The sequence below is a fragment of the Chinchilla lanigera genome, unplaced genomic scaffold (assembly GCF_000276665.1).
Source record: "Chinchilla lanigera isolate Chin_1 unplaced genomic scaffold, ChiLan1.0 scaffold00015, whole genome shotgun sequence".
Classification (NCBI taxonomy): domain Eukaryota; kingdom Metazoa; phylum Chordata; class Mammalia; order Rodentia; family Chinchillidae; genus Chinchilla; species Chinchilla lanigera.
Window position 1 is genome coordinate 14,531,159 of NW_004955416.1, and position 27,703 is coordinate 14,558,861.

Sequence of the window (27,703 nt, forward strand, 5' to 3'; positions counted from 1 at the left end):
CTGGGCCCCAGCCCCTAGCGCCTCGAGGCTTCTGGGGTCGCCTGCACCCCAAAGAATTCTAAGGTTTGTCTGTCAATCGCGCTACCTCCAGCAAGTGGGCTCTGCCCTTGGGAGTTTCTGAGGAACGCAGACATAAAGTCTATACTCAGTCTTTTCTTAGATTTTTTTATTCCATAAAGCATTGTTTTATTTTTTAAAACTTTAAACGAGAGAAATGAAATGTGTTTTTACGGCTTTTTGAGGTCGTTGAACCCTCGATAAATGAGCAATAGCAATGTTGATTAGCACATAAAAATCTCCATGTAAAGTTTATGTGTAGGTCTAGGTGATAAGCAGGTGCTCTGACTGGTGTGATAAAAGATACAAAAGGCTGAAATCTCCCCTCCCTGGTTAATTCTCCCTCCAATGAGATGCAGAATTCTTTGTAAGTGGTAGTGATGTAGCAGGGTGACGTATTACTGTTTCCACTGAAAACATGTTTTTTCTAAAATTGTTTGTTTTTCTGTTTTTTGAGACAGGGTCTCACTATGTAGTTCAGGATGACCTGTGTAACCCAGGCTGGCTTCAAACTCCTGACAATCCTCCTGCCTCAGCCTCCTGAATGCTGGGATTACAGTCATTTGACCCTACACCCTGCATCACCAAAAGCTCTTTAAGAGAGAAGTATTATCATATTTTTTTTGTGACATCTAATGCCTTACAATGTATTAATTACTGAATGAATTGGTGATCCATCCAGTAATCAACTCTGACCATGCTCTCAAATATAATTGCTCACCTTCTGGTTTTCAGACACGGTGAATAGCTAGGGAGCTGTTGGTATGTATCGATGTCTCTTGTTTTAGGAACTGATGACCCTCAAGCATGTGGCTGGAGACTTCAGGGAAGAGTGGCTTACCTGGACACTACTTAGAGAATCTTTTTCAGGGATGTCACCAAACTCGGTTGGAAGAATGGGCTCTCAGAGGGTTAGGGTGCTTTTCTTATTTATTTGTTTGTTTATTTATTTTGAGACAGGGTCTCCCTATGTAGTCCAGGCTGGACTTGAACTCACTATGTTGCCCACCTGGCCTTGAACTCATGGCAATCCTCCTGCTCAGCCTCCCAAGCGCTGGGATTACAGGTATGCTCCTCCATACCCGGCAAGTTCTCAGGTCTGTGGGCATTGGTTTCTTAGGGCTCCAGGCCTATGTGAGATTAGCTCTTGCCTCCCAGACAGACAAAGATTGTCTCCCATCTTTATGGCACTCAATGGTCTTTGACATTTATTGCTTTCTTAATAGTTTACCATAACTCTGCGATGTCATGCTTCTCTTCCCCTTTTCCAGCTAATGAGCCTGACACTCAGAAGTTGCAAAGGTGAAAGTATAACCCAGGATCTGAGAACTGTCCCCATGGTGTTTTTCCCTGTCGCTTAAAAACAAACAAAAAAGACTTCCAGGCCCTTTGTACAATACTTAGGTGGGCTCGGAATGTATCTTAGTGGTAGAACACTTGCCTAGAATGCACAAGGCTCTGGGTTTATCCCCAGAACAAGCAATCAGTCAGTAAGTCCCAAGGCTCCCCTTACCTCTTTACTTCATATCTACTATACACATCATGTATCATTGAAATACAGTTTTAGGGGCTGGGGATTTAGCTCAGCGGCACAGCGCCTGCCTGGCAAGCTTGAGGTCATGAGTTTGATTCCTGGTACTGGAAAAAAAAAAAAAAAAGAAAGAAAGAAAAAAAAGAAATACAGTTTTATAATTTCCTTAGAATTCCCAAAGTTATAAATCTGGGTCAAAAGATACATTTCTAAGGGACTTGATACTTTGCCAAATGCTTCTAAATAGACTGAATCAATTGATTTGTTTCCATAAGCTGTAAATGCAGATGTCCATTTCTCCAAGTTTTACCTGTCATGGTGGATACTGTACTTTAAGAGTTTGGGTAAGGTAACAAGGATTGTTAAGGAGTTAGCACCATGTGCTAAGGAGTTACATTTAATCCTCACAACTGGTGGTAGACATTATTATTCCTATTTTATTGATGAAGACATTGAGATACAGAGTTTAAGTAACTTTTCTAAGGTCACACAGCTTTAAATGGTGGGAATTCAAATCTAGGCAATGTGACAATCAAGTTTGTATTCTTTCCCTCTATGCTGTATTGCTACATGTATTGTTGTCCTAAATTGAATTTCTTTGGTTAAAAGTGAGCTTAAATGTTTTTTATATATTTAGAAGCTGTTTGTATTTTTCTGTTTGTTTATTTATTTATTTATTTACTTTTCCTCCCCACACCCCTATTTATTTTTGAGAGAGCGTCTCACTATGTAGTCCAGGCTGGCCTTTAATCCACTATAGAGCCTGGGCTGGCCTTGAGCTCACAGCGATCCTCCTGCCTCAGCCTCCCGAGTGCTGGGATGACAGGTGTGCACCACCATGCCCAGCTTGTATTTTTCTCTTTCTCATCTCTCTATCACATGTTGTCCTTCTGGGAAAAATTTTAAGCCTGACCTTGTAGTTAACTTCCTTGATTCTTTCTCACGGTGAGGCCATGGGAGCTTTGTTTCCGATAAAATTACTTCTGTCCAAGTTTAGCCTGGTGCCTTCAGAAATGAGTTATGGTGCACCCAATGAGAAATGAGTTATGGCCTGTGTGTGTGTGTAAGTTGCCTTCTTACTGAACTCAGACCCACATGTGTGGTTGCCTATGTTCTCGACCCAGGGAGGTGAGACAGCTGGGCTCAGACTCACTGCCTCCATCTTTCGCTCACAGGGTCCCCAGAGCCAGAGCCAGCCCCCAGTTGGAGCAGCAGGAAGCACCATGGGTCCTGCCGCTCCAGAGCTTTGAGGCCAGGACAGTCCTGAGGGGAAGTCACCCAGGTAAGATGTGAGTGCTGCCTGGTGGGAGGAAGACACCTGGAATTTCAGCCCTTTTTTTTTTGTTTCAGCCCTTTTATAGATGAAGAATTTGGAATGGTTCCCTGATTTTTATTTTTACCAAAAAAAAAAAAAAAAAAAGAAAGAAAGAAAAAACATGCAAAATCTGTAACATGTAATGTGATGCCTGGCCCTTAAAAAGATACTCAATACAAGCTTAGTTGTTTTTAATCAGCTTTATTAATCAGTAAGGAATTTGTTAGTGTACCCACTCAAGTCCAGAATTTTCAAGAAAGTCAATTAGAACCAGAAGGTGTGGGGTCTAAACACATAGATTTAATAAGATGGAAAGTCTCCCCGTCTACCGCTGTGCAGGCATTAGTCACAGTTGTCTCAGCACCATGACGAAGCAGAATTAGCCTGAAGGATGTTGTGGTTTTGTGACTTAGAGGCTGGAAGAATCTCAGAAGCTCTGTGTACTTCAGTACATGGGAGGCAGGGATTATTCTGAAGGCCTGCTGTCATCAGAGGCACAGGAAGAATCCTGCGATGAACCAGCCAGGGGGATCTGGAGGAACATTATAAAATCCCGGAAGCAAAATTGCTGAGAATGTCAAATGATATCACAGGCTGCTTCCTGCCAGGAAGCAACTCGTTCGCTAATTTGCTGGATCAGTGTGCCCCTTTGGTTTTAGGTTAAACCAGCTCTGGACCTTTTAGAGCCATTCATTTTATGGGCCAGTACTTTCTTTTTTTCTATATTTAATTGAAATTGAAGGAAGTCAGTAGAGTATGTTTTGTTTTGTTTTGTTTTGTTTTTTTTTCCGGTACTGGGAATCGAACTCATGACCTTGCACTTGCCAGGCAGGTGCTATGCCGCTGAACTAAATCCCCAGCCCCATGTAGAGTATGTTGGAAAGGACACCTGCTTTCTTGAGAAGCAAAAATGCTTGAGTCCTGGTCTGACACTTCATTTTGCCAGACCCTCACCTTCTCTCAGCCCTAAGTGAGGTGATAGTGAGGACCTAAACACACACATGCTTTGTAGTTAAATTTTAAATGTAGTATCTCTAAAGTTTAATGTTATAGTATTATAGCTAAAATCTATTTCCTCAAGGTCTGGCTTTTTCTTCAGGTGTCCCATATTCTCCTACAATGAGGGAATTGTATGTATGTATGTATTTATTTATTTATTTTGGTCTTTTGAGGCAGGGTCTCACTATGTAAGTAAGGCTGGCCTTGAACTTAACTATGTAGCCCAGGCTGGCCTCAAACTTGCAGCAATCCTCCTGCCTCAGCCTCCCAAGTGCTGGGATTACAGGCATGCATCACCATGCCCAGTTTGGGAATTGTCTTTAACCTGTTGAAAGAGTAAGGAATCAAAATGCTGGCTGAGTATGGAGTATGGAGGCACCTGCCTATAATCCCAGCATTCAGGAGGCTGAGGCAGGAAGATCATATCAAGTTCAAAGCCAGCCTGAACTTAAAAAAAAAAAAAAAAGAAAGAAAAAGAAAAAAAGAAAAGAAAAAGACAGTCCTAATTGACATGACTGATGGGTCACATGGTTAAGAAAAGAGCCAGATCTGCTTGCTGGCTGTGAGAGTTCCAGTCTGCAGTCTTCAACAGCATGGGTCAGACCAGCTCTGGGGATTTGCTAGCGTGGGTCTGAGACGCTACCAGACCAGAGGACCCATTTCCTCTAAACACTAAACCTGGCAGGGAGGGCGGGGTGTAGCCCACGGGAGCTTCAGGAGCCTGGGCTGGGCTACGGGATCCTGAGGGACGAGAGCATCGGGGTGAGAGTGGGAGTGGGGGCCAGCGGGGAGCTCGGGAGGTGAGGACTGCTTAAAGAGGAAAGTGGCCGGTTGGAAGGGTGTTGCTTCAGGCTGAATTGTTACCTCTGCTTTAGCACACTGCTGTTCTTTCAATCTCAAGTCCTGTGTGTCTGTCCCTCTGCCTGCCTGCCTCTCTCCTCCCTGTCTCTCTCTGTGTCACTTGTTTGTTGAGGAAATCCGGCTGAACTGTAGTGCATCCCACAGGTCTGCATCCTGCTCATACTACACTGTGGGTGTTCTTTGACGTGCACCTCTTTCCTTGCTTTCCCGATATTGGTAGTTGGTTCTATAAGCCTGATCAAGTTCAGATATTAATGTGTCAGAAACACTCCATAGAGCACTGACAGTGCAGCGGTGGAGAGCACTTGCCTTGCCTGTGCAAGGGCCTGGGTTGGATCCCTAGCACTGCAAAATAATAATAGTCCTAATAACGGTGCTGGTGATGATAATACTCCACAGTGACTTGACGTCCATCAGGAGGCACGTAGTGTTACCTTGTCTCTCTTCTTATAATGTTAGTAGCCTTTAGCAATCCCTTATTTCATTTGCCTGCTTCTTTTTTTTTTTTTTTTTTTTGGTTTTTTGGTACCAGGAATTGAACTCAGCTCCTCATGCTTGCCAGGCAGGCACTGTTCCACTGAGCTAAATTCCCAGCCTCCTTCTTTCATTGGGAATTACTAAATGGTGATATTTTATTTTATTTTAAATTTTAAATTTTTTTTTTCTTTTGTACCGGAAATCAAACTCAGGACCTTGAGGCAGACACTGTGCCAAAATTGAGCTATATCCCCAGTCCTTATTTTTTTATTTTATTTTTTGTTTGTTTGTTTGAGACAGGGTCTTGCTGTGTAGTTTAGGTTGGACTTGAACTCACTATGTTGCCCAGATGGCCTTGAACTCACAGTGATCCTCCTGCCTCAGCCTACCGAGTACTGGGATCACAGGTGTGCACCACACGGCGGTGATATTTAATTTCTGTCATTCCTCCTTCATTTATTAGTTGGAATAGTTCTATAAAGGGAACTCCCCTTTATCTACTATTTGGTTTCCCTGAGGTAAGAAATAGCACCATAGATGCTTAACTAAAACTCTGATTTTTTAATATTACTGTCTGAATTTCAGCTTGTATGACCCAGATCTCTGTGCCCCTTCTCTGGAGAGATCCTGTTCTGATAGGAAATCTCTATACATCTGTAAATCTCATAATAACTTTTTGAATGTACCCCGTTGCTCTTCTCTTACTCCCTCCTAGTGTGTCAGGGTTTGCACAGATCAGAGCCCTGGAGAGCACAGTAATACCTGAGTGAATCTCTAACTTGCCAATTAATGTTTCCCAATAATATCTTGGCCAGAAGCAGGAGCAAAAACCACATCCCTATCAGCTGAGAGTGGCTTTGTATCCTTGTTTTGGTAACGTGATCATAAAGCATCTTCATTTATCTACCCAGGTATTATTGTAAATCAAATATCATCAGTCTCTAGACTGATGAGACATGTAGTGTCAGATAAAAATCAGATGAGACGGGGTGGGGGGAGCCCAGTAGCAGAGCTATGGGACAATTAACACACGTGAAATTTGGGAGCCTGTCTCCCCAGGGGTGGAAGTGTTTTGGCCAGGGATAGCTGCAGAACAAGAGTGCAGCGGGGGACGAGGGCCCTCTGAAGTGACGGTCCAGGAATGTGCACTGGATTGATGTAGGTCCTGGAATAGTGTCTGACGAGGGGAGGCAGTTCAAGGGCATCTGACGGACGCCAGAGCTACATTATTCACAAAGATCTGTGAGGACCGTGATTCATACTCTGTGTCTAGGAGTGAGCTGAGTTAGGTGGAGGACCTGGGAGTAGCACAGAACTGGAGCCCAGCTTTGAGTTTGTCCACATCAGGTCCATTCACCACGCTAGGCCATCGTCTGAGAGTTGAATCAGATAAAGATCCCTTCTGGCTCTAGCAGTTTACAAACCTGAGCGGGGCATAGTGGCGCTTGCCTGTCATCCCAGCACTCAGGAGGCCAAGGCAGGAGGACTGCTGTGGGGTTGAGGCCCCAGTCTGGGCTACATACTGAGCTTAAGGCCAGCCTGAACTGCACAGTAAGACCCTGTCTCAAAAACAAAACAAGGCCAGGGATATAGCTCAGTGGCACAGCACCTGCCTGGCAAGCGCAAGGTCCTGAGTTCGATTTCCAGTACCAAAACAAAACATCCCACAAACCTGAGACCTCGGTTCCATCCCATGTAGGGGACAAGCACTTCCACATATGCACCTTCCTGCTCAGAGAGACGCAAGCTGGTGGCCTGGAGCCCTGTCCACTCCAGCAGTGGTGGAGGTTCTTGGAGGAGAGACAGGAACTCACAGGTGCTGTGGAAGTTCACCGACCTCCCCAGCTCCAGCCCCTCCTACTTTGTCAGGACACCGAGTCTTTCTCTACCTGTGTTTTTCATGTCCTATGTGTTCAGGTTGTGGATGCTGGGAGACGTTAGCTTTTGAAGGGCAAAGCTTCTGACTTTCCTTGTGGCTCTGCTACCCTGTCTTTCCTCCACACGCAGAGCCATGAGGCAGGAAGGTATTGAACCCAGGCCCCTGTGAATGCCAGGTGAGTGCTGCTGCCCATGCTGCACTCCAGTCCAAGCAGGGAATATTAAAGTGGCCTCTTCATGGCACTTTCCCTTTGTTTCTGCCCTGTGACTGGACACTTCTTGCGCATGTCCTCCCTCACTCCAAACTGGAGGTCACCTTCCATGCTCCTGGTGTCCCCTCTGTTTCCTCTCAAGCGATCCCTCAAACCTCTCCAGCTCCCCTGCCCATCTCTGATCCAAAACAACTGCGATCTCTCACCTAAACTCCTGCAGCAGCCTCCTAACTGATGTCAGTTTTAGTTTTGCTTTTGTTTGCATTCACAGAAGTCAGCAGGATCCTTTAAAATTCTACATCAGGGCTGGGACGTAGCGCAGTGGGAGAGTGCTTCCCAGCACGGGTAAGTTCGATCCCAGCACCACAAACAAAGCAAAACCCTAAATCTAGTTACATCATCTCCCTGCTCCTATAAGCAGCTTCCTATCACTTTTTAAATGAAGACTCAACTCTGACCTGGGAACCCCTGGGTTTGGTTCCCTCCTGCTTCTAGCCGCTTCCCGTGTCACCCGGCCTGTCCCCCACAAAGCATACCTGAGTCCTCTGCTTCTTGGTCACACCCGGGTTGTGCATACCGTAGAGTCTTGGTACTAGTAGTTCTTTCTGCTACAAATGTTGCTCTCCCAGATCTTTTTTTTTTTTTTTTTTTTTTTTTTTTTTGGTACTGGGAATTGAACTCAGGACCTTATGCTTGCCAGGGAGGCGCTTATGCCACTGAGCTATATTCCCACCCTCGCCCAGATCTTTTTGGAAGCAAATTACAGGCACGCACCACCAAACCTGGCTCTTGTTTTGTTTCTTTCATGGTAGGTGCTCAGTAAAAGCTTATTGTTGCCCAGTGCTGTAATCCCAGCACTCAGGAGGGTGAGACAGGAGGATACACAAGGTCAAAACTAGATTGAGCTACATAATGAATTCAAAACCAGCTTGAGCTACAAAGTTAGACTCTGTCTCAAAAAAAAAAAAATCTTCTTAGATGAAGGAATGAGTACGTGCTCAGAGGCAAGGAGCTTATTGTGCTGGGACTCATCAGAGTGAGATAAAGCTAGACGAGTGAACGAGGGTCCCACGGAAGAGGTGGGTAACCACCAAACCAAGGACTTTGGATCTTCTGTTAGGGGACTGGATGTCGCTGACTGCTAGTGGTTTTCCAAAAGGCATGAGCAGCGCCGGAAGAAGGTCGACTTGGCAGGTCTGTGTAGGTGACAGCAAGGAGAGGAGGTGACGGCTTTGAGACGACACTTGGCGGAAAGGGCTCAGCGTGTCTGGCACGCAGTGTCTCCCACCAGGGGCTGCCTCCACCAAGCACTGTGGCAGGCACGGGGACCGCAGGACAAAACAGACATTGTTAAACCATCTTCCGCCTCAAAACAGTCCTTCCCAGGCCCATCTTCGCATCCTTCACTTCCCGTTTCATCCAACTTGCACTCACACAGGCTGTTCGCAGGGCCACTGTGTCGGGCGACCCGTGCCCAGCACGCCCCATAACTGGACTCTCAAAGGTCTATGATTTCCACATCTGACGGCCTCGTGTTTGTCTTCTTCCCGTCACACCTCTTCTTTGTTTGTTGCTATTGGCAGAGTTTCTTCTTGGAGTTCTTTTTCCTTGATGATGTCGCGCTGTTCTCCCGCATTTCTGGATACTCCTTCTCAACTCCCTTTCCTGGCTCCTCCTCTTCCTCCCCTTTGTCTCTGGTCTTCTCCAGACTCTGGCCCTTGCTGTCTCTCTACGTCCTTTCTTTCTTGTTCTTCACACAACCTTGCAGCATCAGTCATTATGCTCAGGGTGCAGGTCTGGCCTGACCTTTCTGAACGTCAGCCCCACTAGCCTCATGCTCAGTAGACGTAGCCCACCGGGGACTCGTTGCCCGCGAGCCTGCACCTGCAAGCTCCCCTCAGCTTCTCCTCCCGCAGCGGCCCTCCTGGATTGCTCTTTTTACGAATCACTCCCCAACCTCTTACACATTCTTGCCAGAAATCTCCTGGCCAGCTTGACTCTCTTCTGTTTCCTGTATTTCTCTGCTAGATAACCCAGTCTCTGCTTCTCTACTGCCACTTTTTAAAAAATTAATCATGAGCTGAGCATGGTGGTACATGCCTGTAATCCCAGCACTCAGGAGGCTGAGGCAGGAGGATCGCAGTGAGTTCGTAGCCTGCCTGGGCTACATAAGCAAGTTCAAGGCCAGCCTGCATTACATAGTGAGACCCTTTCTCAAAAAACGAAAAAACGAAACAAATCATATCATGGAAGCACATGTGCTTATTGTAAAGACTTCAAAAAAAATTCAGACACATCCAAAGTGAAAGTATGGAAATGGTCCACCCCTCCTCTGTACTCCGCGATGTTGCCACCTGGGTTTCTGCCCTGTTGGCCCTGGGTGCCAAGTCGTGTTTCACTCCTCTTTTCCAGCTGCACTGCCATGGGACTTCAGGACAGTTTCCCCACAGTCTGCATTTCCTTTCACTTCAGCTCACCGGACATTAACTGAGAGCCTTCCTCACACTGGTCCCACACCAGACCTGCAAGAGGGCCATGTTTCAAAGCTGTTTAACTTCAGGCAGATTACTTCACCTCGCTGACCCTTCCTTGTTTGTCTGTAAAACGAGGGTAATCGCAGTCCCTTCTTCATAGAGTGGGACTAGGATTAACGAGGTAACACATGTAAAACTCTTTGCACAGCACCTGGTATCTTGTATCTGCCCCGTAAATGTCAAGGACAACAATAATTATGATAAGATTTGCCTTGGAGGAAGTTGTAGTTTAATGCGGGACTTGAACAAGAGTTATCTAGGTAGGGCTGGGGATATAGCTCAGCAGCATAAGTGCCTGCCTGGCAAGCACAAGGTCCTGAGTTCGATTCCCGGTAACAAAAAAAAACAAAAAAACAAAAAAAGAGTTATCTAGGTAAAGAAAGATAGGCAAATATTTGGGAAAAAGGAGAGGAGCAGTTTAACTAAAATTAAAAGGCTGAGTTAGGGAGTTAGGAGACTAAGTTACAGTTTAGACTTATCCACTAAAACGTAGTGGTGTTGACATATGCCTATAATCCCAGCCTCCTTCGAGGCTGAGGCAGGAGGACTGCAAGTTCCAGCCCAGCCTGGGTAATTTAGGGACTTAGTGAGACCCTGTCTCAAAATAAAACATGAAAAAGGTCTGGAAAAAAAAAAGTCTGGAAGTGTAGCTTAGTTGGAAGGCCCTGGATTCAATCCCCACTAGTGTAAAAAAAAAAAACAAAAAACCACAATATAACCTTCCCTCCCCCTTATGCATTTCTCTCCCTCTTCCTCTTTCTTTCTTTCTTTCTTTTTCTTTCTTTCTTTCTTTCTTTCTTTCTTTCTTTCTTTCTTTCTTTCTTTCTTTCTTTCTTTCTTTCTTTCTTTCTTTTCATTTCTTTTCATTCTTTCATTCTTTCTTCCTTCCTTTCTTCCTTTCTTCTCTTTGGAGGCAGGGTTTCACTGTATGTAGGTAGTACAGGCGGGCCTCAAATTACAAGTGCTCTACCACTGAGCCACACTCTCAGCCCCTTGTGCATATCAATTTGTGCACATAAATGTCCATAGGGTCACAGGCCTCCACCGATGTGTAAAGAGCTGAACTCAGGCCTGCTGCCTGCTGGCGGGGGGGCGGGAGGTGCGTTGTGACATTAATAATACTCATATGAGGAGATTTCATTTCTCCAAAAAAAAAATTATTTCCACATTTTAGATCATTTCCACAGTGTGAACAGTTTTACAGCTCTAGTTCTGTCTGCCAAGTGTTTTCTAAGTGAATTGTACCAATTCACAATGTTATCAGCAATGAATGACTACCAGTCTCACCCCGCCCTCATTCTTGAAAAACAGTTTTGCCAGGGCTGGGGATTTAGCTCAGGGGCAAAGCGCCTGGCTGGCAAGTGCAAGGTCGTGAGTTCGATTCCTGGTACTGGAAGAAAAACAAAAACACAAATAAAAAAAAACAGTTTTGCCAATTTACTAGGCACAACTCTTACATGTTGTTTTAATTTGTATCTCTCTGATTGCTTGTGGGCTGGACATTTTTCATATGGTAGCTTCTCTATGTTTCTCCTGTCTTTAGTCAATTCTGTCCTCTGAGCAGGATTGGGAATGGAAACCTTGACCATTTTATCTTGAGGAAGACATCCCATTTTTCCTGCTCTCTTCTGTCTCCCTCTGTGCTTTGTGATTATTATTATCATTATTATTATTATTATTCCCTAAGCTAACATGAGCATCTTTGCTTAGTATCAGGAAATATAATTAAGCAAAGAGTCAAATTGCCAGTATCTCACATTTGTTTTTTTGTTTTGTAGTCTTTTTTTTTTTTTGGTCTTTTTGAGACAGGGTCCCGCTATGCAGTTCAGGCTGGCCTTGAGCTCACTTTGCAGCCCAGGCTGGCCTCGAACTCGCAACAATCCTCCTGCCTCAGCCTCTTGAGTGCTAGAATTACAGGAGTGTGCCACCACACCCAGCAGTCACTATCTTTTTTTTTTTTTGGTAGTCTTAAAAATGCCTTCTCTGCCCACAGTATCCACAGATATATCATCTACTTTTTGTGAGTCTGTTTCCTCATCTATAACATAGGAATAGTTGTCCTTCAAGTTGACAATTAAATGAGTGAGTTTCATAAAGTGCAGGGTGTTATTCAAATATACAAATTGCTGCTCTTAGGACAAAAATATTTCCCTTTATTCTGCCAAACAGAATGATGATACTCTATTCCCTAAACACAGCCTGCCTTCAGAAGGGCAGTTTCTTCTCCCTGAATGACCTCACGTCTCTTCCTCCATTCCTTCTGCTGAGCTACCTATCCATTCCTCTGTGTGTGTGTGTGTGTGTGTGTGTGTGTGTGTGTGCACGCGCACGCACACACTGGAGAGTGAACCCAGCACCTTGCACATGCTAGGCCAGCCCTCTACCACAGAGCCACATCTCCAGCACCCCTCACCTAATCTAGCATTTTTTCACTGATTAAAATATACTTTTAGGCTGAGCATGGTGGTGCAGGCCTGTACTCCCAGCAGTGGGGAGGGTGGGGCAGGAGTATTGATGTGAGTTTGAGGCCAGCCTGAATTGCATAGTGAGACCCTGCCTTAAAAAGAATTAAAATAAAAAAATAAATAAGATATATTTTTAAAAGTGTAATGACTAGTGCAAAGGACTGGGGGATGTAGCTCTGCGACAGAGTACTTGCCTGGTATGTACAAGGTCTTGGGTTCAATTCTCAGCACTACAGAGAACAAAAATGAATGTAAAGAACAACCATATACCTGCTACACAGCTTGAGAAATAAAATCTCCTGGATACAGGTAAAGCCACAGATTCTGTTCTCCTGAGTTTGATATTTCTTATTCCTATGTCTTTACATTTATTGATGTGCTTATTTGTTCTCTCTGTCTCTCTCCCCCTGTATGTATGCATATGTGTGTTATGCATATGTATATAATATTTGTATATGGGGCTGGGGCATAGCTCAGTGACACAGCGCCTGCCTGACGAGCGCAAGGTCATGAGTTCGATTCCTGGTACTGGAAGAAAAACAAACAAACAAACAAAAAATATTTGTATATATAAAATATATACACATTTGTAGTACTGGGGATTGAACTCGGCTACATCACTAGCCTCTGCCCAGGCTGGGCTTGAACTTGTGATTCTCCTATAATCCAGAGTGCTGGATTACAGTCATGTGCCACCACACCCAGCTATAAAACAAGTTTTATGAATGCATGTCTCTCTCATGTGCTACATGTGTATATATCAAAGCTGTGTTTAGGTGGACATCCCTAAGTGCATTATAACATTGGTTTGCATACATGTTTTTAGACTTCAAGTGAGTGATACAAAGCTCTGGAGGTGAATTCACTTTTCCCCTTTGGGCTCACGTCTGATCTGTGTGGAGATGTAGTCAGGCTCCATTTATGTCCTTGTTTTAACACTCAGTATACAATCACGCTGCACCCTGCTTTCCTGCTGGTGTGGTTTTTGTTTTTATTTTTATTTTTTTGTGTTTTTTTTTCTTTTTGAGACAGGTCTCTCTATCTCCCAATGTAGCCCAGGCTGGCCTTTAACTCATGACAATTCTCCTGCCTCGGCCTCCTGAGTGCTGGCTTACAGGTGTGTGCCACTACACTTGGCTCTTTGGTCATTTTGTTTTCGCCATGCAGGTATTGGTGCTGTGAACATTTGCTCTGTCTCCTGTGGACATGTATGTAGGAGTTTTTCTAAGAGTGGAATCTGGAGGTCATGGCCTGTGTCTCTAATTAGACATTGCCCAACTATCCTTCAAAGTGGTTCCTCCTGTCCATCCTCACCAGAAACATATGCATATTCCCATCACTCTTCTCCTTGTGAACCTTTGGTTTTGTCAGACTTTAAAACTTTTCCAATTTGGTGGGTGTGAAACAACACTGCATGATGGATTTAATATCCATTTCTCTGATTACTGAGGAAAGTGATCAACTTTACAAGTTTATTTGTTGTTCATAGCACCCCTTCATGGAATTCGTATTCATGAAGGTCCCATTCTTTCTTTCTTTTTTCAAGACAGGGTCTCACTATGTAGTTCAGGCTGACTTTTAACTCAGGACCCCCCTGCCTCAACCTCCCAAGTGCTGGACCACAACTGGCTTAAAGTGCCCATTCTTTAAGTCTGCTTTAAAATACTTCACTCTTGGGCTGAGGGATGTAGCTCAGTGGTAGAGTACTCATCTAGCACGTGTGAGACCCTACGTTTGAATCCAGTTCTGCGAAGAAAAAAACCCCTCCCTGTCCATAAAATATTTCCAGATCTCCATCAAACAGATAGGATTTTTTTTTTTTTTTTGAAACTGGTGATTGAATCCAGGGCCTTTGCCCTGAGCTATATCCCCAGCTCTAATTTAATTTTTTAAAAATTTAATTTAATGAAAAAAATTTAATTTAATGTTAAGACAGGGTCTTACTAAATTGCCGAACTTGTGACCCTCCTGCCTCAGCCTCCCATAGTGCTGGGATTACAGACAAGCACCACCATGTATGGCTTAGGCGTGATCTTTTTTGACCTCTTACAGTCCTCTCTCCATTTGGGCTCTGTTTACTTTTCATTTCGCCTGGCATTACAGTCATTTATAAACTTGTCTGCAGGGCAGGGGCTATGTTTATACCCTTGTTAGCCCTAGTACAAGGTAAACATTACATAAACCTTTGTTGAATATAATCACAGTCCTCCCCTGCTTATAAAGTTTCAAAACATCTTGCCATTGTCTACAGAAGGGAATGGGATTGCCTTTCATGTTGACTCTAAGACCTTTACGGGGCTCAGCGTCAACCGTCTTTTACTGGGGTATCCCTGCCTCCTGCCCCTGAATCCGGACTCTTTCGTCTGCACTCAGAACTTTCCCAGTCCGGAAAGGTCTGGCTTCTCTCTGCAGCCAGGGAGGCAGGTGGATCCCATGAGTGTTAGCTGCCTGTCAGGTTCCTTGAGAGGCGACCAGAGGACTCTTGAGGCAGAGGCTTGCTTTGATTGATCCTGAATATGTCCTTTATGTGCAGATGACGTGGGGATGCCACCTCTTGAGGACCCCACAGTGACCAGTGGAGACAGATGTGCAGACACATAGTTTTTGGTACAAAGGACTGTAAGGGAAGAGAGACTTGGAGAGTCAAGGCAGGCTTCCTGGAGGAATCTTAGGCCAGTTAGTGCCTGAATGAGCAGCCCTGACCTTGAAACAGTGTTGTTTAACCTTCACATGTGAATGATCACATAGGACAAGAGGCTTTTTTTTAGTACTGGGGCTTGAACTCAGACCCTCAGGATGCCTGCTAGGCAAGCCCTCTGCCGCGGAGCCACACCGCCAGCCCTTTTTATTTTATTCTGAGCCGATGTGTTATTCAGTTGCCTAGGCTGGGCTCAATGTGGGGTCCTCCTGCCTCAGTCTTTCCAGTAGCTGGGGTTATAGGCGTGTGCCACCACACTGGCATGACGTTAGACATTCTGACGCAGAGGGTATTGCCAGCGATGCCGCTGAACTGAACAATCCAGAGCACTCTGTACTGTGAGGAGAGTTAGAACCTGGCCATTCTTCCATCAGATTGGACGGGTGTCAGTTACCTGCCTGGAGCCTGCAGGGGGAACACTGCTGTGTAGGCATGTGCGCCGCTTTCCCACGCTCTTTCTTTTTTTTTCCCTGTGTTAGCCTTTACATAATTTAATGGTGAACAAAGTCGGCAAAATTCTCCATTGTGCTGTTCTGGCTATGTAAATGGTGGCAGAAATGTTCCCAGTGCTTGTAATCTCACAACAGGCTTGGCAAGATTTTTTACTCCACTTCTGGAGGAACAAGGGGAAAGTGATATTCCACAAAGATGTGAGCTTTCTGTCATCCAAATGCTAGTCTTTAAGGGAATGAGGAGTAACAAAAGAAGCTAAGCTGGGTGTGGTAGCACACACCTGTAGTCCCAGCACTCTGGGAGGCTGAGGCAGGAAGATCACAAGTTCAGCCTGGGCAGCTTAGGGACTTAGCAAGACTGGGCAGCTTAGGGACTTAGCAAGACTCTGTCTCAAAATAAAAAATAGGAAAGGCCTTGGGTTGAATTCCCAATACCACAAAAACAACAAAAGAAATCAAAAAAGGTGTTTGTAACTCCCGTCACTCAAGGTGTCCAGCCATTTGCTATGCAGCAATGCCTGATACCTGAGAAAAGAGGAGCTAACACCCTTTGCTGGAGAGGTTGCACACAGACTTTCTGAAGCTCTTGGAGAGAGCTGGGGAGCAGGGAGTAGGCAGTAAGCACAAGTGCAGAAGCATACATGAGGGCCAACTGCACGGCTGCCTGCTTTGCTTAACTGCGTTCTGACGTGCACCCTGTCTCACCCTTTGCTCTGCACCTCCCTGGAAGCCTTGTATCCGCAACACCTCTTCTAGGAAACTTCTCCCACGACCTGGTGAACTCTAGGGCTTAGTGCCCTACTTGCTCTAGCCTAGTGCTCTGTTGTCCGTGCCCCTCACCCCTTTGGTGGATGGGGCCATGCCTATCTTTCAGAGTGGCCCTCTAGGGGGCCGCTATGCAGGTGGAGGTGCCCACATGCATGGGCACTGCATCGAGCACAGTTTGAATCCTGGCTGTGTCACCAACCATCCTTGGAAAATGAGTTCACCTTTCTGAATCTCAATTTCCGCGTCCTGGATTTGGAGAATTCTAGTGCTACTACCTCACAGTTATCACAACGGTCACACGAGATGATGTATATCACATTATTAGAACGGGGCCTAGAGGCACCCATTACCAGCTGGCTGTTGTAACTCATCACCACCGTCATCCCCGAAGCTGTGCGCAAGCCATGCCATGGGGGGTCCAGCCCAGGCAGGTTTGTCTCAGGAGCTAATCCTACCTCAGAGTCAGGTGCTCCTGGTCCCCTCTCCCTCTTTCGCCTATACTTAGGTCTCACCATGCCCTAGCTCAAGTGTGTAACCATGTCTCTTGCTGGGTCAGTAGGTTTGTACTTTTGTCTTTGGTCTTGAAACTGCAGAAGGGCCTTGTGGTCTCTTCTAACCTCAGCCCGGAAACCAATGCTCCCCCCCTCCATTCTGGGTTCACTTCCTGGCTTCTTCCTGCAACTCTAGGTTTCTGCTGTTATAAGTTGTCGCTAGACCAGGACATAGGTGTTCATAAATGATTGATGAAGGGTTTCTAGAGGCAATGTGAAGGGGGGGGGGATGAACACCTTCTCACTAATATGCGGTCGGCAAAATGGGAGGCCATATTGAAAGATGATTTGCCATAGGTTTTAAATCAGAAAACCTAGGCTCAATTCCCAACTTTGAATTCTACGACCTTGAGCAAAATATCTGACCACTGTGTGCTTGTTTTGGCTTTGTTTTTTTTGTCTTTTTGAGACAGGGTCTCGCTATGCAGTTCAGGCTGGCTTTGAGCTCACTTTGTAGCCCAGGCTGGTCTCGAACTCACAACCATCCTCCTGCCTCAGCCTCCCTAGTGCTGGGATTACAGGCGTGTTCCATCATGCCTGGCTGTGCAGGCATTTGTAAAAGGAGAAAAATCAGGGCTGGGGATATGCCTCAGTGGCTAGCGCCTGCCTGGCAAGTGCAAGGTCCTGAGTTCAATTTCTGGTTCCCCCTGAAAAAAGGACAAAAATCAGATCTTCTTCATAGTTTGTGAGAATTAAATGAGACAATCTATAGGAAGTACTGGAATATTCTGGAACATGGTAAGTAGTGAATAAATGGCTGTGATTATGAACAGGTAATTAAAAAGCTTTTATTTCTCTCTGGAAAATGAAGAGTTTAAGTATTTAGAGTTAGAATACCTGGCAGGAGATGTGCCAACATGACAAGATCCAAAATATCTGAATACCTTAAGGACAAGGCAAAATAGATTTTCTTGAAGCAAGGAAATAAAGAAGAGTTGAGCTAGGATAGATAACCCTCAAACTTGAACAGAGATGAAAACCAGTACTTGACAGAAACCCATTTGATGATATCCTAGAATTTGCTGTGTGTTGTCCCCTTCGTGCTATCATCAGACTTAGTTTACCCAAGGTGTTCAATTTATAGAAGACAAAGACGTAAGATCAGGGATTATAGTGACCACATAGAATGTTCCATTTATTATGCACTTGTGGTGGATTGACAAGTTGTGGTCAACCTGTAACATCCGGCTGAACTGAACCAACGTGGTGCTGGATGTGGGAGGCCCACCTGAGGCTTCTTGCTGGCAGCGTAGGAGGCAAAAGTGGAGAGGAAGAAGTTTAGAAGCTGTTGGGAGCTGTTGGAGCTCTTGGTTTTCCTGGGGCTGCTGTTGGTTCTCTTGGAGGAGCTTTTCACGTTGGCCTTCCTGATGAACCCCTATGTTCTCATCATCAAGGGGCTCAGGACCTTGGTATTGCTGGGAATGGCTATGGTTGATTTTGGGGGAGCTCTAGCCCTTGCTTTGAGCATTGCTTCCTGGCTCCGGAGGGGAAGATGGTGCACTGTTCAGCCTCCTGGAGAAGCTTGTCATGCTGGCTTTTCTGATAGGAGCTTGGCTGTTATCATCGGAGGAGTTTGGGACCTCACTATTGCTGAGGATGGCTGTGGTCCTTTTCAGGGGAGCTCTGTTTCTTACTTTGAGTGTCACTTCCTGGCTCCAGTTCAGATCCCTCAGCCTGCTACCACAGATCCTTCATCCCGCTGGCACAGACTTTCTAGCTCCCACCACTGACCTTTGGGCCTTCCCTGCACAGCTCCATGAAACAGGCCTGCGTAAGACATTGTCATGGGCTCTGGGCCTCCAGTTGGATTCACAGGAGGCATTGTTATGAGCTCTAGGTCTTCAGCTGGACTCATGCAGGGCATTACCATGGGAACCAGGCCCTCAGCTGGATTCTTTGGTCTTAGTGTATGGACAGATTTCCTGTACTCTCTTTTTTTTTTTTTTTTGGTTTTTCTCCCGGTACCGGGAACCGAACTCACGACCTTGCGCTTGCCAGGCAGGCGCTTTTGCTGCTGAGCTAAATCCCCAGCCCCTCTGTACTCTCTTTGTATGTGACTCTTTGGGTGACTATCATAAAATAATTCTTATAAATTGTGTGTCCTGTATTATATCCCCATGTAAACTCCAAACCACAACAGGGTTATATCTTCTCAGAAGATCCATTAACTATAGAGTCAGTCCTGTCAGAGAGAAGCAGGGTGCTTAGCTAGTGCACAGCCATTGTTATATACAATTTTACCTTGGCAACACTATTTAGGAACCACTCACACCCACCCCCCACAACACACCCAAATGTCCCTGGGCACACATATTAGTTTTCTATTGGTGTTCAGATATGTCTGACTGAGTTCTTTGCTCATAGTCTTACAAGGCAAAAGTTAAATGTCCACTAGGTTAGTTAGGTGATTATCTTTAGGCTTCTTGTTGTCTTTATTTACATTTCCCTGATGACAAGTGATGTCGAGAATTTTTCTTTAAAAGAAATTTGAAATTTTAATTTTCACCTCAACATGTTTGACCAAAAAGTACAGGACATCACTGCCACATACGTTAAAATAAAAGTAGTATCTAAATAATCAGCTAATTATCTGATAAAACATTTGAACTGCTTCACAGTTTTAGTTAGCTGAAGAAAAAACTGGTTCCAAAGTACTCTAGGGGCTGGGGATTTAGCTCAGTGGCACAGTGCCTGCCTGGCAAGCGCAAGGTTGTGAGTTTGATTCCCGGTACTGGAAAAAAAACAAAACAAAACAAAAGACAGCAAAGTACTGCAATGTTTGGCATTTTTATGGCAAGCTTTAGATCATAGTGTTACTCAACAACTCATCTCTAAGTAGCAGTGTTCATAAGTACAAAAATTATTATGTCCAGTAGGTGGTATTCTACATGGTCAAAATAAGACAATTCTTTATACAATGAGGTTTATTTTATTTTATTTTTTTGTCTTTTTGAGACAGGGTCTCACTATGCAGTTCAGGCTGGCACTGAGCTCACTTTGTAGCCCAGGCTGGTCTTGAACTCACAATGATCCTCCTGCCTCAGCCTCCTGAGTGCTGGGATTACAGGCATGTACCACCACACCCAGCAAAATTAGGTTTAAAAAAACACAGAATATTGTTTTTTTAGAATGTCTTGGTAATTCCCAATTGTCTCACACGCTACAATCAAAAAAAAACCACAGAAAATAGATGTAATTGTTGATTAATATTCTTTTACTTTGAAACAAACCCAAATTATTCCATTCCAAGATAAGCAATAACAATAAAAGATGTGATTAATAATATGATGTCTCTTTCAGGCTGGGCATGGAGGTGCACACCTGTAGTCTCAGCACTTGGGAGGTGGAGGCAGGAGGAGTGCCTCAAGTTCAAGGCCAGCCTGGGCAACATAGTGAGTTCAAGGCCAGTCTGAACTACATAGCGAAACCCTGTCTCAAAATAAGGCCCCTCCCACAATATATACAGTATCCCTTTTAAGCTGAAGCAATCACCTCACAGACAGCAACTCTGACTTCAACTTTCTTAATATCCTTTGATAGTCTTCATATCTTTTGACCCTCTTTAAACCACTATTTGAATAGAGTTCATAATGTAAAGCCAACTTTTTCCCCCACAAAAAGTTTTCATTTTGGAACATAGCAGTAAATTGGCAAATGACTGAGTTATTTATAAAGAATTAATACAAAAGGTTGAATGTCTCTTCTCTGAAATGCTTGGGATCAGAAATGTTTTAGATGTTTTCAGATTTTGGAATACTTGCATATATTTAATGAGACATCCTGAAGATGGGACCCAACATTAAATAGAAAATTCATTTGTTTCCTATAGCCTATATTAACTTATAGAACATTTTTAGTGCATTTGTATTTTGACTGAGGCCCATCATGAGGTCAGGTGTGCAATTTTCTGCTTGTGACATCAGATTTGTGCATAAAAAGTTTTAGGTTTTGCAGTATTTTGGGTTAGGGATTAGGACAGCTCAACCAATATAATTAATACTAATTTATAATAATTGCCAATATTCACCCACAAAAGTCTATGCCCAAGTTTAAAAGTTGCTACACTAACCTATGCATGGTAGTGCACACCTATAATCTCAGGACTCAGGAGGCTGAGGCGGGAGGATCACCATGAGTTTGAGGCCAGCCTGGGCTATATAGTGAGTTCAAGGCCAGCCTGCACTGCATAGTAAGACTGTCTCAAAAAAAAAAAAAAAGTTACTACATTGAGGTTAGAATGTAGAATGATTTTTTTGTATGGACCGTAATAACTTTTATGAAATCTGAAGAAACTTCATAGGCACCTTCCAAAGCTGCGTGCTTTTCCAAATGACTATTCTCTATTCTCAGAGCCTATTCATTCCTGTAATCTTTTTGCAGTCATTTAGATTTTGCAATATTTTCTTGACATTTTGTTGGTTCTTTTGCTCCTTCCCCCATCATCTTGGCCAATTTCGAGGACAAAAGGGCACTTGCTAGGGCCGGTGGAATGAGGGCCGCAGTAATTACTAGAAGGAAAGATCTGGGCTCTTTGTAGCCTGTTCCACCACATATTCGGCCCAAGCCTTACGTCACACATCTTTGCAACAGTCTTATGAGAACTTCTGCTTGCTTAGTGATCTGTAAATTTTTCCCTGCAAGCCTGTCAGTTTCAGATGACCCTTGGTTGTAGTCTTCTGCTTTAGTTCTGCACATTCCAACTGAGAAGTTTAAATTCTCAGGAAAACTGTCTCACTGTCTCTGGTTTTAACCCCATCTTAGTTTCTTTACATTTTCAACAAAAGCCATGCCTCTGCTTTCAGCTGAAGACATCTCAGTGCTGAAGATGTGAAATGCCCAGCCCCTGACTGAGACTTCATGACGCCTCCACCCATGGAGCCCGTAGAACCAGGGACCATGGAAACAGGTCTTCCTCTAGCTCCATAAGGAACTAACATGAGTTTCAGAAAGAAGCAGAACTACTTTGCAAAAAAGTAAAGCAGGAGTGAAGGCCCTGGTTTATTTATGGCAAAGTTTTAGCCATTACTATAGAAAAAAGAGAGACCATCGGAAGAACACACACCTCTGTTGTTTCAAACGGATTCCAAACTAGCCCGCAAAAGGTCTACTGGGCTCATCTGCCTACCAGCCCTGCGTGGAGCCTGAAGCAGCTGCTGGTGGCACTTGAAGGACAGCCACTTACTCCTCTGTCCTTTTCTCCTTCCTTATATCCACCCCAGTCCTCCTCCCACTCCTAGCACCGCCAGCCCCAGGGGCCACAGCAACTGCCAGCCACTCCCGACCTCAGCCCAGGGGCTCAGAGAACCATTCAGACACCTGCTGGCCATTTATAAGTTATCTTTTGAGAAATGTCTATTTAGTTTTATGGCGTTTTGTCCCCACGCCCTTTTTTGTGGTGCTGGGAATCCAAGCATGCAAGGCAAGTGCTCCACCACTGAGCTATACTGCTCTTGCCCCAACTACCTATTGTTCAATCAGCTCTATAATCAGGTTATTTAAATAACCTGATTTTTGTTTGTTTAAATAACCTGTTTTTGTTTGTTTGTTGGATGGTTAGGGTTAGTTTCTGGCTATTGAGTTTCTGAGTGGTCCTTCTGTACACTATTAACTCATCAGATAAATACTTGGCAAATATTTTCTACTATTCTATCAGTTATTTCTTCCTATTCTTGTTTCTTTGCTATACTTTGCTTTTTTGTAGCTGTACTTTGGCTTTTTACTTTGCTGTAATCTTATTTACCTATTTTTGCTTTTGTTTTCTATAATTTGGTATCTTGTCCAAAAAATCCTTGCTGATATCCTGGTGTTCTTTCTGTATGTTTTCTTTCTCATAGTTTCATGTCTTACACTTAAATCTTACCAATTCTATTAATTCTATTGATCCATTTGAGTTGATTTTGTAACTGGTACAAGGTAAGAGTCGTTTCATTCTTCTGCATTTTGATGCCAAATTTTCCTAGCATCATTGATTAAAAAGACTCACCTTTCTCTAACTCCTTTTTTTTTCCCCTCAGTACCGGGAATCAAACTCATGACCTCGTGCTTGCCAGGCAGGCACTGTGCCACTGAACTAAATCCCCAACACCCCTCTAACTCCTGTTCTTAGCACTTTTGTCAAAAATTACTTGTTCATTTTGTGGGTTTACCTCTTGTTTTTACTGGATTGAAAAGAGCATACATTTATCCCTAGAATGGCTTGCTAGCCTCTTGTCTAAATCACAGTTGCAATCAAAGATTTAAAAGTCTAACTCTATTTCTGCTTAGTCAGTGTGAATCTATTATCAATTTTAACAAAAAGTTCTCTGAGCCTTTCTGAGAAATTAAATTCACATAACTTCAAGCAATAACAATTGGGTTACTTCTTCACTTTTGTAAAGGGTAACTGGCCAGGTTTAAAAAATACTGATTTCAGAAGCATTTAAATGAAAAAAATTGGGAATAATTTTTTTAAAGACACATGACTTCTAATGTGCTACTGAGGGATAAATGAGGAAGTGACCAATTTTGCCTGGGGGAGGAAGTGACATTTGAGTTGGGTCGGGGCAGTGCAGCCTGAGCTTCACAGGCCGATAAGAGGCCACCAGGTATTCCAAGCCCTAGAAACATTTATAAATGGTGCTTATCTCAAGCTATGCTGCTAATATTGCTCCACCCCCAAGTTGTATGTTCCTTGATGGTATAAACCAATTTGATTTCCCAAAATGGCCATACAGCTGGTTATTTTGCCATTTAATTTTTACTTGCTGATTCATTTCATATTTATTAATTTTATTCATGTACTTACTGACAAAATAGTATGTATGTTTGACTCATCACTGATTTTATCTTTTTTATTTTAAAAATTTTATTCATACATATTTGCAGTACATAATGATTACATTCATCATGGGGAGTTGGTACAGGTACGTAACACATCTTAAATTTTTTACTTCCCGTTTCAAAATAGTTTTTCTACCAAAAAAAAAAAAAAAAAAAAAAAAATTTTTTTTTTTTTTTTTTTTTTTTTGGTACCAGGAATTGAACTCAGGATGTTATGCTTGCCAGGTAGGCGCTTGTGCCACTGAGCTATATCCCCAGCCCTTTTGTTTGTTTTTTGAGATAGGGTCTCTTCACGTAGTCTAGGCTGGCCTTGAACTCACAATTGGCCAAGGATTGAGTATTGCTAGCCTGAGGTAAGACTAAAATTCAGAATTCAAATAGTTTCTACTGAATGTGTATTACTTATTGCTTTGCACCACTGTATAACTGAAATATAAACTGCATCATACTACCTTGGAGACCATCTGCAATAGTCAGACTATAGTTCTCACTCTGTGTCTGTTTGTTTTTGTCTCTGTCACTGTCTTCCTCCTTCTTTTCTGGATTGTACTGGGGACTGAACTACATCCCAGCCCTTTTTATTTTTCATTTACTTATTTTTTTGAGACAGGATCTTGCTGTGTAGTTCAGGTTGATCCTGAACTCACCATGTAGCCCAGGCTGGCCTTGAACATGCAGTAATCCTCCTTCCTCAGCTTTCCAAGTGCTGGGATTATAGGGATGAGCCTGGTTCCTTTTTACTTTTTTCTTCTGAGGCAGGATCTCACTTAAGTCACCCAAGCTGGGGGTAAATTTGCGACCAACTGCCTCAGCCTCCCAGATCCTAAGGTTATACACATACACCACCATGCCTGGGTCTTTTGAGACAGTTGTCTCTTTTGAGACCTAGAATTTATCATCTTCCTGCTTCAGTTTCCAGAGTAGCTGGGACTGCAGGCTTTGCCACTGAGCCGCCATCCTTAATTGGATCTTTCATATCAAAACTTAAGGATCAGCATCTGGTCCAAGGGGAACCCGCCTGTGGGTGGTGAAAGGATGAGCGAAGCCCATTATCTGCCACTCTGTGGGTTATAAAATTGAGCAGCTGAGATGGGCAAGTTTGAGCCCAGTCTGGGCAAAGTAGTGATTAGAGAGACCCTGTCTCAAAAAAAAAAAAAAAAAAAAAAGTTGGGGATGTAGCTTAATGTGAAGGTCTTCAGTTCAATCTTCGGTACCAAAGGAAAAAAAGTTCCAAGAGTTGTGATCTGCACCTGCAATCCTTGCTATTCAGGAGGCTGAGGCAAGAGGATGAGTTTAAGGCTAGCCTTGACAATACAGACTCTTGTACAGAACAACAGCAACATAAAATTAAAGAAACAAAATTAAAATAGAACTTTGAATTTATAGCTATAATAAATTAAAGCTTTGCCACTTTCCTACTGTGGTATTTCATTTATAGGTTTTCAAATACCTTATTTGAACTGAATGTGATGATGCATGTCTGTAATCCCAGTACTCAGGAGGCTGAAGTAGGAGGATTCACATGAACTCAAGGCTAGTCTTTTCCTGTCTTGGAAAAAGAAATCTTACTTGAAAGTGTAGTGAATATTTTATTTCAATAGTTTTAGGGCTGGGGGTGTAGCTTAATGTGTCAAGCTGTAGTTTGGATGCCCAGCACCCCAGAAACAAAAATTGAGGAAGACTGAATAAATCAAAAATGGCTGAAGCAAATGGGCTAGAGATGGTTTGCAAAGGGATTTATTTGGTGTGGTAAGAAGTTGTATCCTACCATGAAGGGAATAATTGAGGAAAATCTCCACTGTGTACAAGTACATTGATGGACATATAGGCTACTCCCATGATTTAGCTATTACAACTTGTGCTACTATAAATATGGGTGTGCGGCCATTGCATGATGGCACACAGCTGTAACCCCAGCCCTTGGGAGGCTGAGGCAGGAGGATCACTGTGAATTTGAGGCCAGCCTGAACTATATAGTGAGGTTCTGTCTCAAAAACAAAACAACAAAGCAAAAGCCAAACGAAACAAAATATGGGTGTGCATGTATACAATACATATTAACGTAATATGTCTTCACCTCTTTCAGGAAGACACCTAGGAGAATAGCTGGCTCAAACGAAATTTCTAGTTTGAGTTTTCTGGGGAATCTCCAGAGTGGTTGTGTAGTTTACAATACCACTAACAGTGTGGAAGCCCTCTGCCCTCCTCAGCCCCGCCAGAATTTGCTGCTACTCCTTGATGGCCATTCTTTCCGGAGTGAGATGGAATCTTAGTGTTCTCATTTGCATCTCTCTGATGGCCAGCGATACTGAACATTTTTTTAACGTATTTATCGGCCATCTGTACTTCAGGATAAACTGGAATGATCTGCAGAAAAACGGATACAGCGCGAGACCATAATGTTAAGTGAAACAAGTTTAAATACCGCATGGTTTCTCTTGTATGACAAACCCGAACTATAAATAGAAAGCAAAATAAAAGAAGATAATAGGAAGTAGGGAGATAGATTTTGTTCAAACGAGAGGGGCATCAAGAGATGGAGAAGAAAAAAAAAAAAAGAGATGGAGGGGAAGAAGGGAGGGAAAGGGGTGAAAAAGAATGAAGATGTGCACTGTGCAGGCACCAGCTCCCCAGAAGGAATGCAATACGCAATGCAGACATGTACCAATAAACATAAAAAGTGAAAATAAGTTCACCTTTTTACTTAGAAATACTTTATATGCACATACATATGAAGAACACATGGCATTTCCTGTTTTGTTTTTTTTTTAAAGATCACCTTGGTAACTGGAAGGATCTGCTTGGTGTTTTTTTTTTAAAGATCACCTTGGTAACTGGAAGGATCTGCTTGGTAAAAGCAAGCATGGAGGTGATGACAACATGAACGGTGTAATTGCTGGGGGTGTGGGACAGACAGAGATAGGCACTCCAGAGAGAACACGTTGGAGGCCTGGCGTAAGCCACGATGTTGCCCTGTGAACTGGGTTCTTCTATCAAGAGCACACAGCAGGATTTTGAAGCTTCCAGATGGCCGGGTCAGCTGATATTTAGAAGTCATTAGCAGTTTAAAGTGGGCCCAAAGATCCTGACACTGAGCCTGGGGAAAAAGATGAAAAAATGCTGGGGACAGAATCCTGTGGCTACTGACATTTCCAGAGCAGGGCACAAGGTGCAGGGGAAGAGGCACTCTTAATAGGGGCAAAAAACCAAAACCAAAACAACCAACCAACCAACCAACCAACCAGAACACAAACCTTAAAAAAGAACTGGCAAAGGGAATCCGAAGCAGGAAAGTTGGATGAATACGGTTCTCCTGTGAGCATCCACATACATCGCCATGCTTGCGAGACCGTTCTAGTGTGGCGACCGCTGGCGAATCCGGCCAGCACTGCGGCCACAAGGACAGACCGCGCTGGACCGGGACGGAAGTCCTTGACGGCGGCTTGGGTCCCGCTTGTGCCCAAGAACACCCTGAGCCGAGTCTCGGTGCGAGGAGGTTAACTGGGGAAAATAGCAGACCCGCGGCTTTGATTTCAAGTCGCCGGGACAGGCGGCCTTTCTGGCGGAGTCGCGCGTGGGACGGCGCCGGGGAGGGCGAGCCTCGCGGGCAGAGCCCCGCGAGCGCGGGCCCGAAGGAGTGGCGGGCTCGCCCTCTTCCCTTCCGCCTGCCTCGCACGCCCGGGCCGCAGGCTGGGCCGGGGCGACGGGGCGGGGCCTTGTAACTCCGGCCCCGCCCTTCCCGCTCTCTGGGGCAGGGCCGCTCTCCCGGGACCGCGGGCCGGGTTCAGGGGCGGGGCCAGGACGCTCTGGCCCCGCCTCCTTCCGCCCGCAGGGCCAGAGAGGCTGGGCGGGGCCGCGGGGCGGGACCTTCGGGACCCCGCCAGCCCGCGCACTCGGCAGGAGCTGCAGCTGCCGCCGCCCGATTCTTCAAGGTCTCACCGCTTCCTCAGCAGGGACCCGGGCTCTGCCGCCATGTCCGTCGCGGACGAGGTTGCCGCCCGGCCGCACTATGGCTGTGAGTGCGGGGTTCCGCGGCGCGAGGGTCCGCGGCTGGGGTGCGGCTTCCGGGGGGCTCGGCGGCGGGAG

At 44.5% G+C, this 27,703-nt stretch overlaps 1 protein-coding gene and 1 long non-coding RNA gene across 2 annotated transcripts in view; both read left to right on the forward strand.

Moving 5' to 3' along the window:
* Positions 1 to 1,079: 1,079 nt before the first annotated feature.
* On the forward strand, positions 1,080 to 10,422 carry LOC102014043. Its single transcript, XR_260383.2, has 4 exons — positions 1,080 to 1,123; positions 2,764 to 2,870; positions 7,602 to 7,675; positions 9,743 to 10,422. It is a non-coding gene; the product is annotated as an uncharacterized LOC102014043 (long non-coding RNA).
* A 17,047-nt stretch (positions 10,423 to 27,469) lies between these two features.
* The window catches only part of Iqgap1 (IQ motif containing GTPase activating protein 1), a 93,404-nt gene continuing 93,170 nt past the window's right edge, over positions 27,470 to 27,703 (forward strand). The window contains exon 1 of the mRNA XM_005381503.2: positions 27,470 to 27,632. Within this exon, the coding sequence (XP_005381560.1) occupies positions 27,590 to 27,632 (43 nt within the window). The 5' untranslated portion in view covers positions 27,470 to 27,589. The remainder of the gene's footprint in view (positions 27,633 to 27,703) is intronic.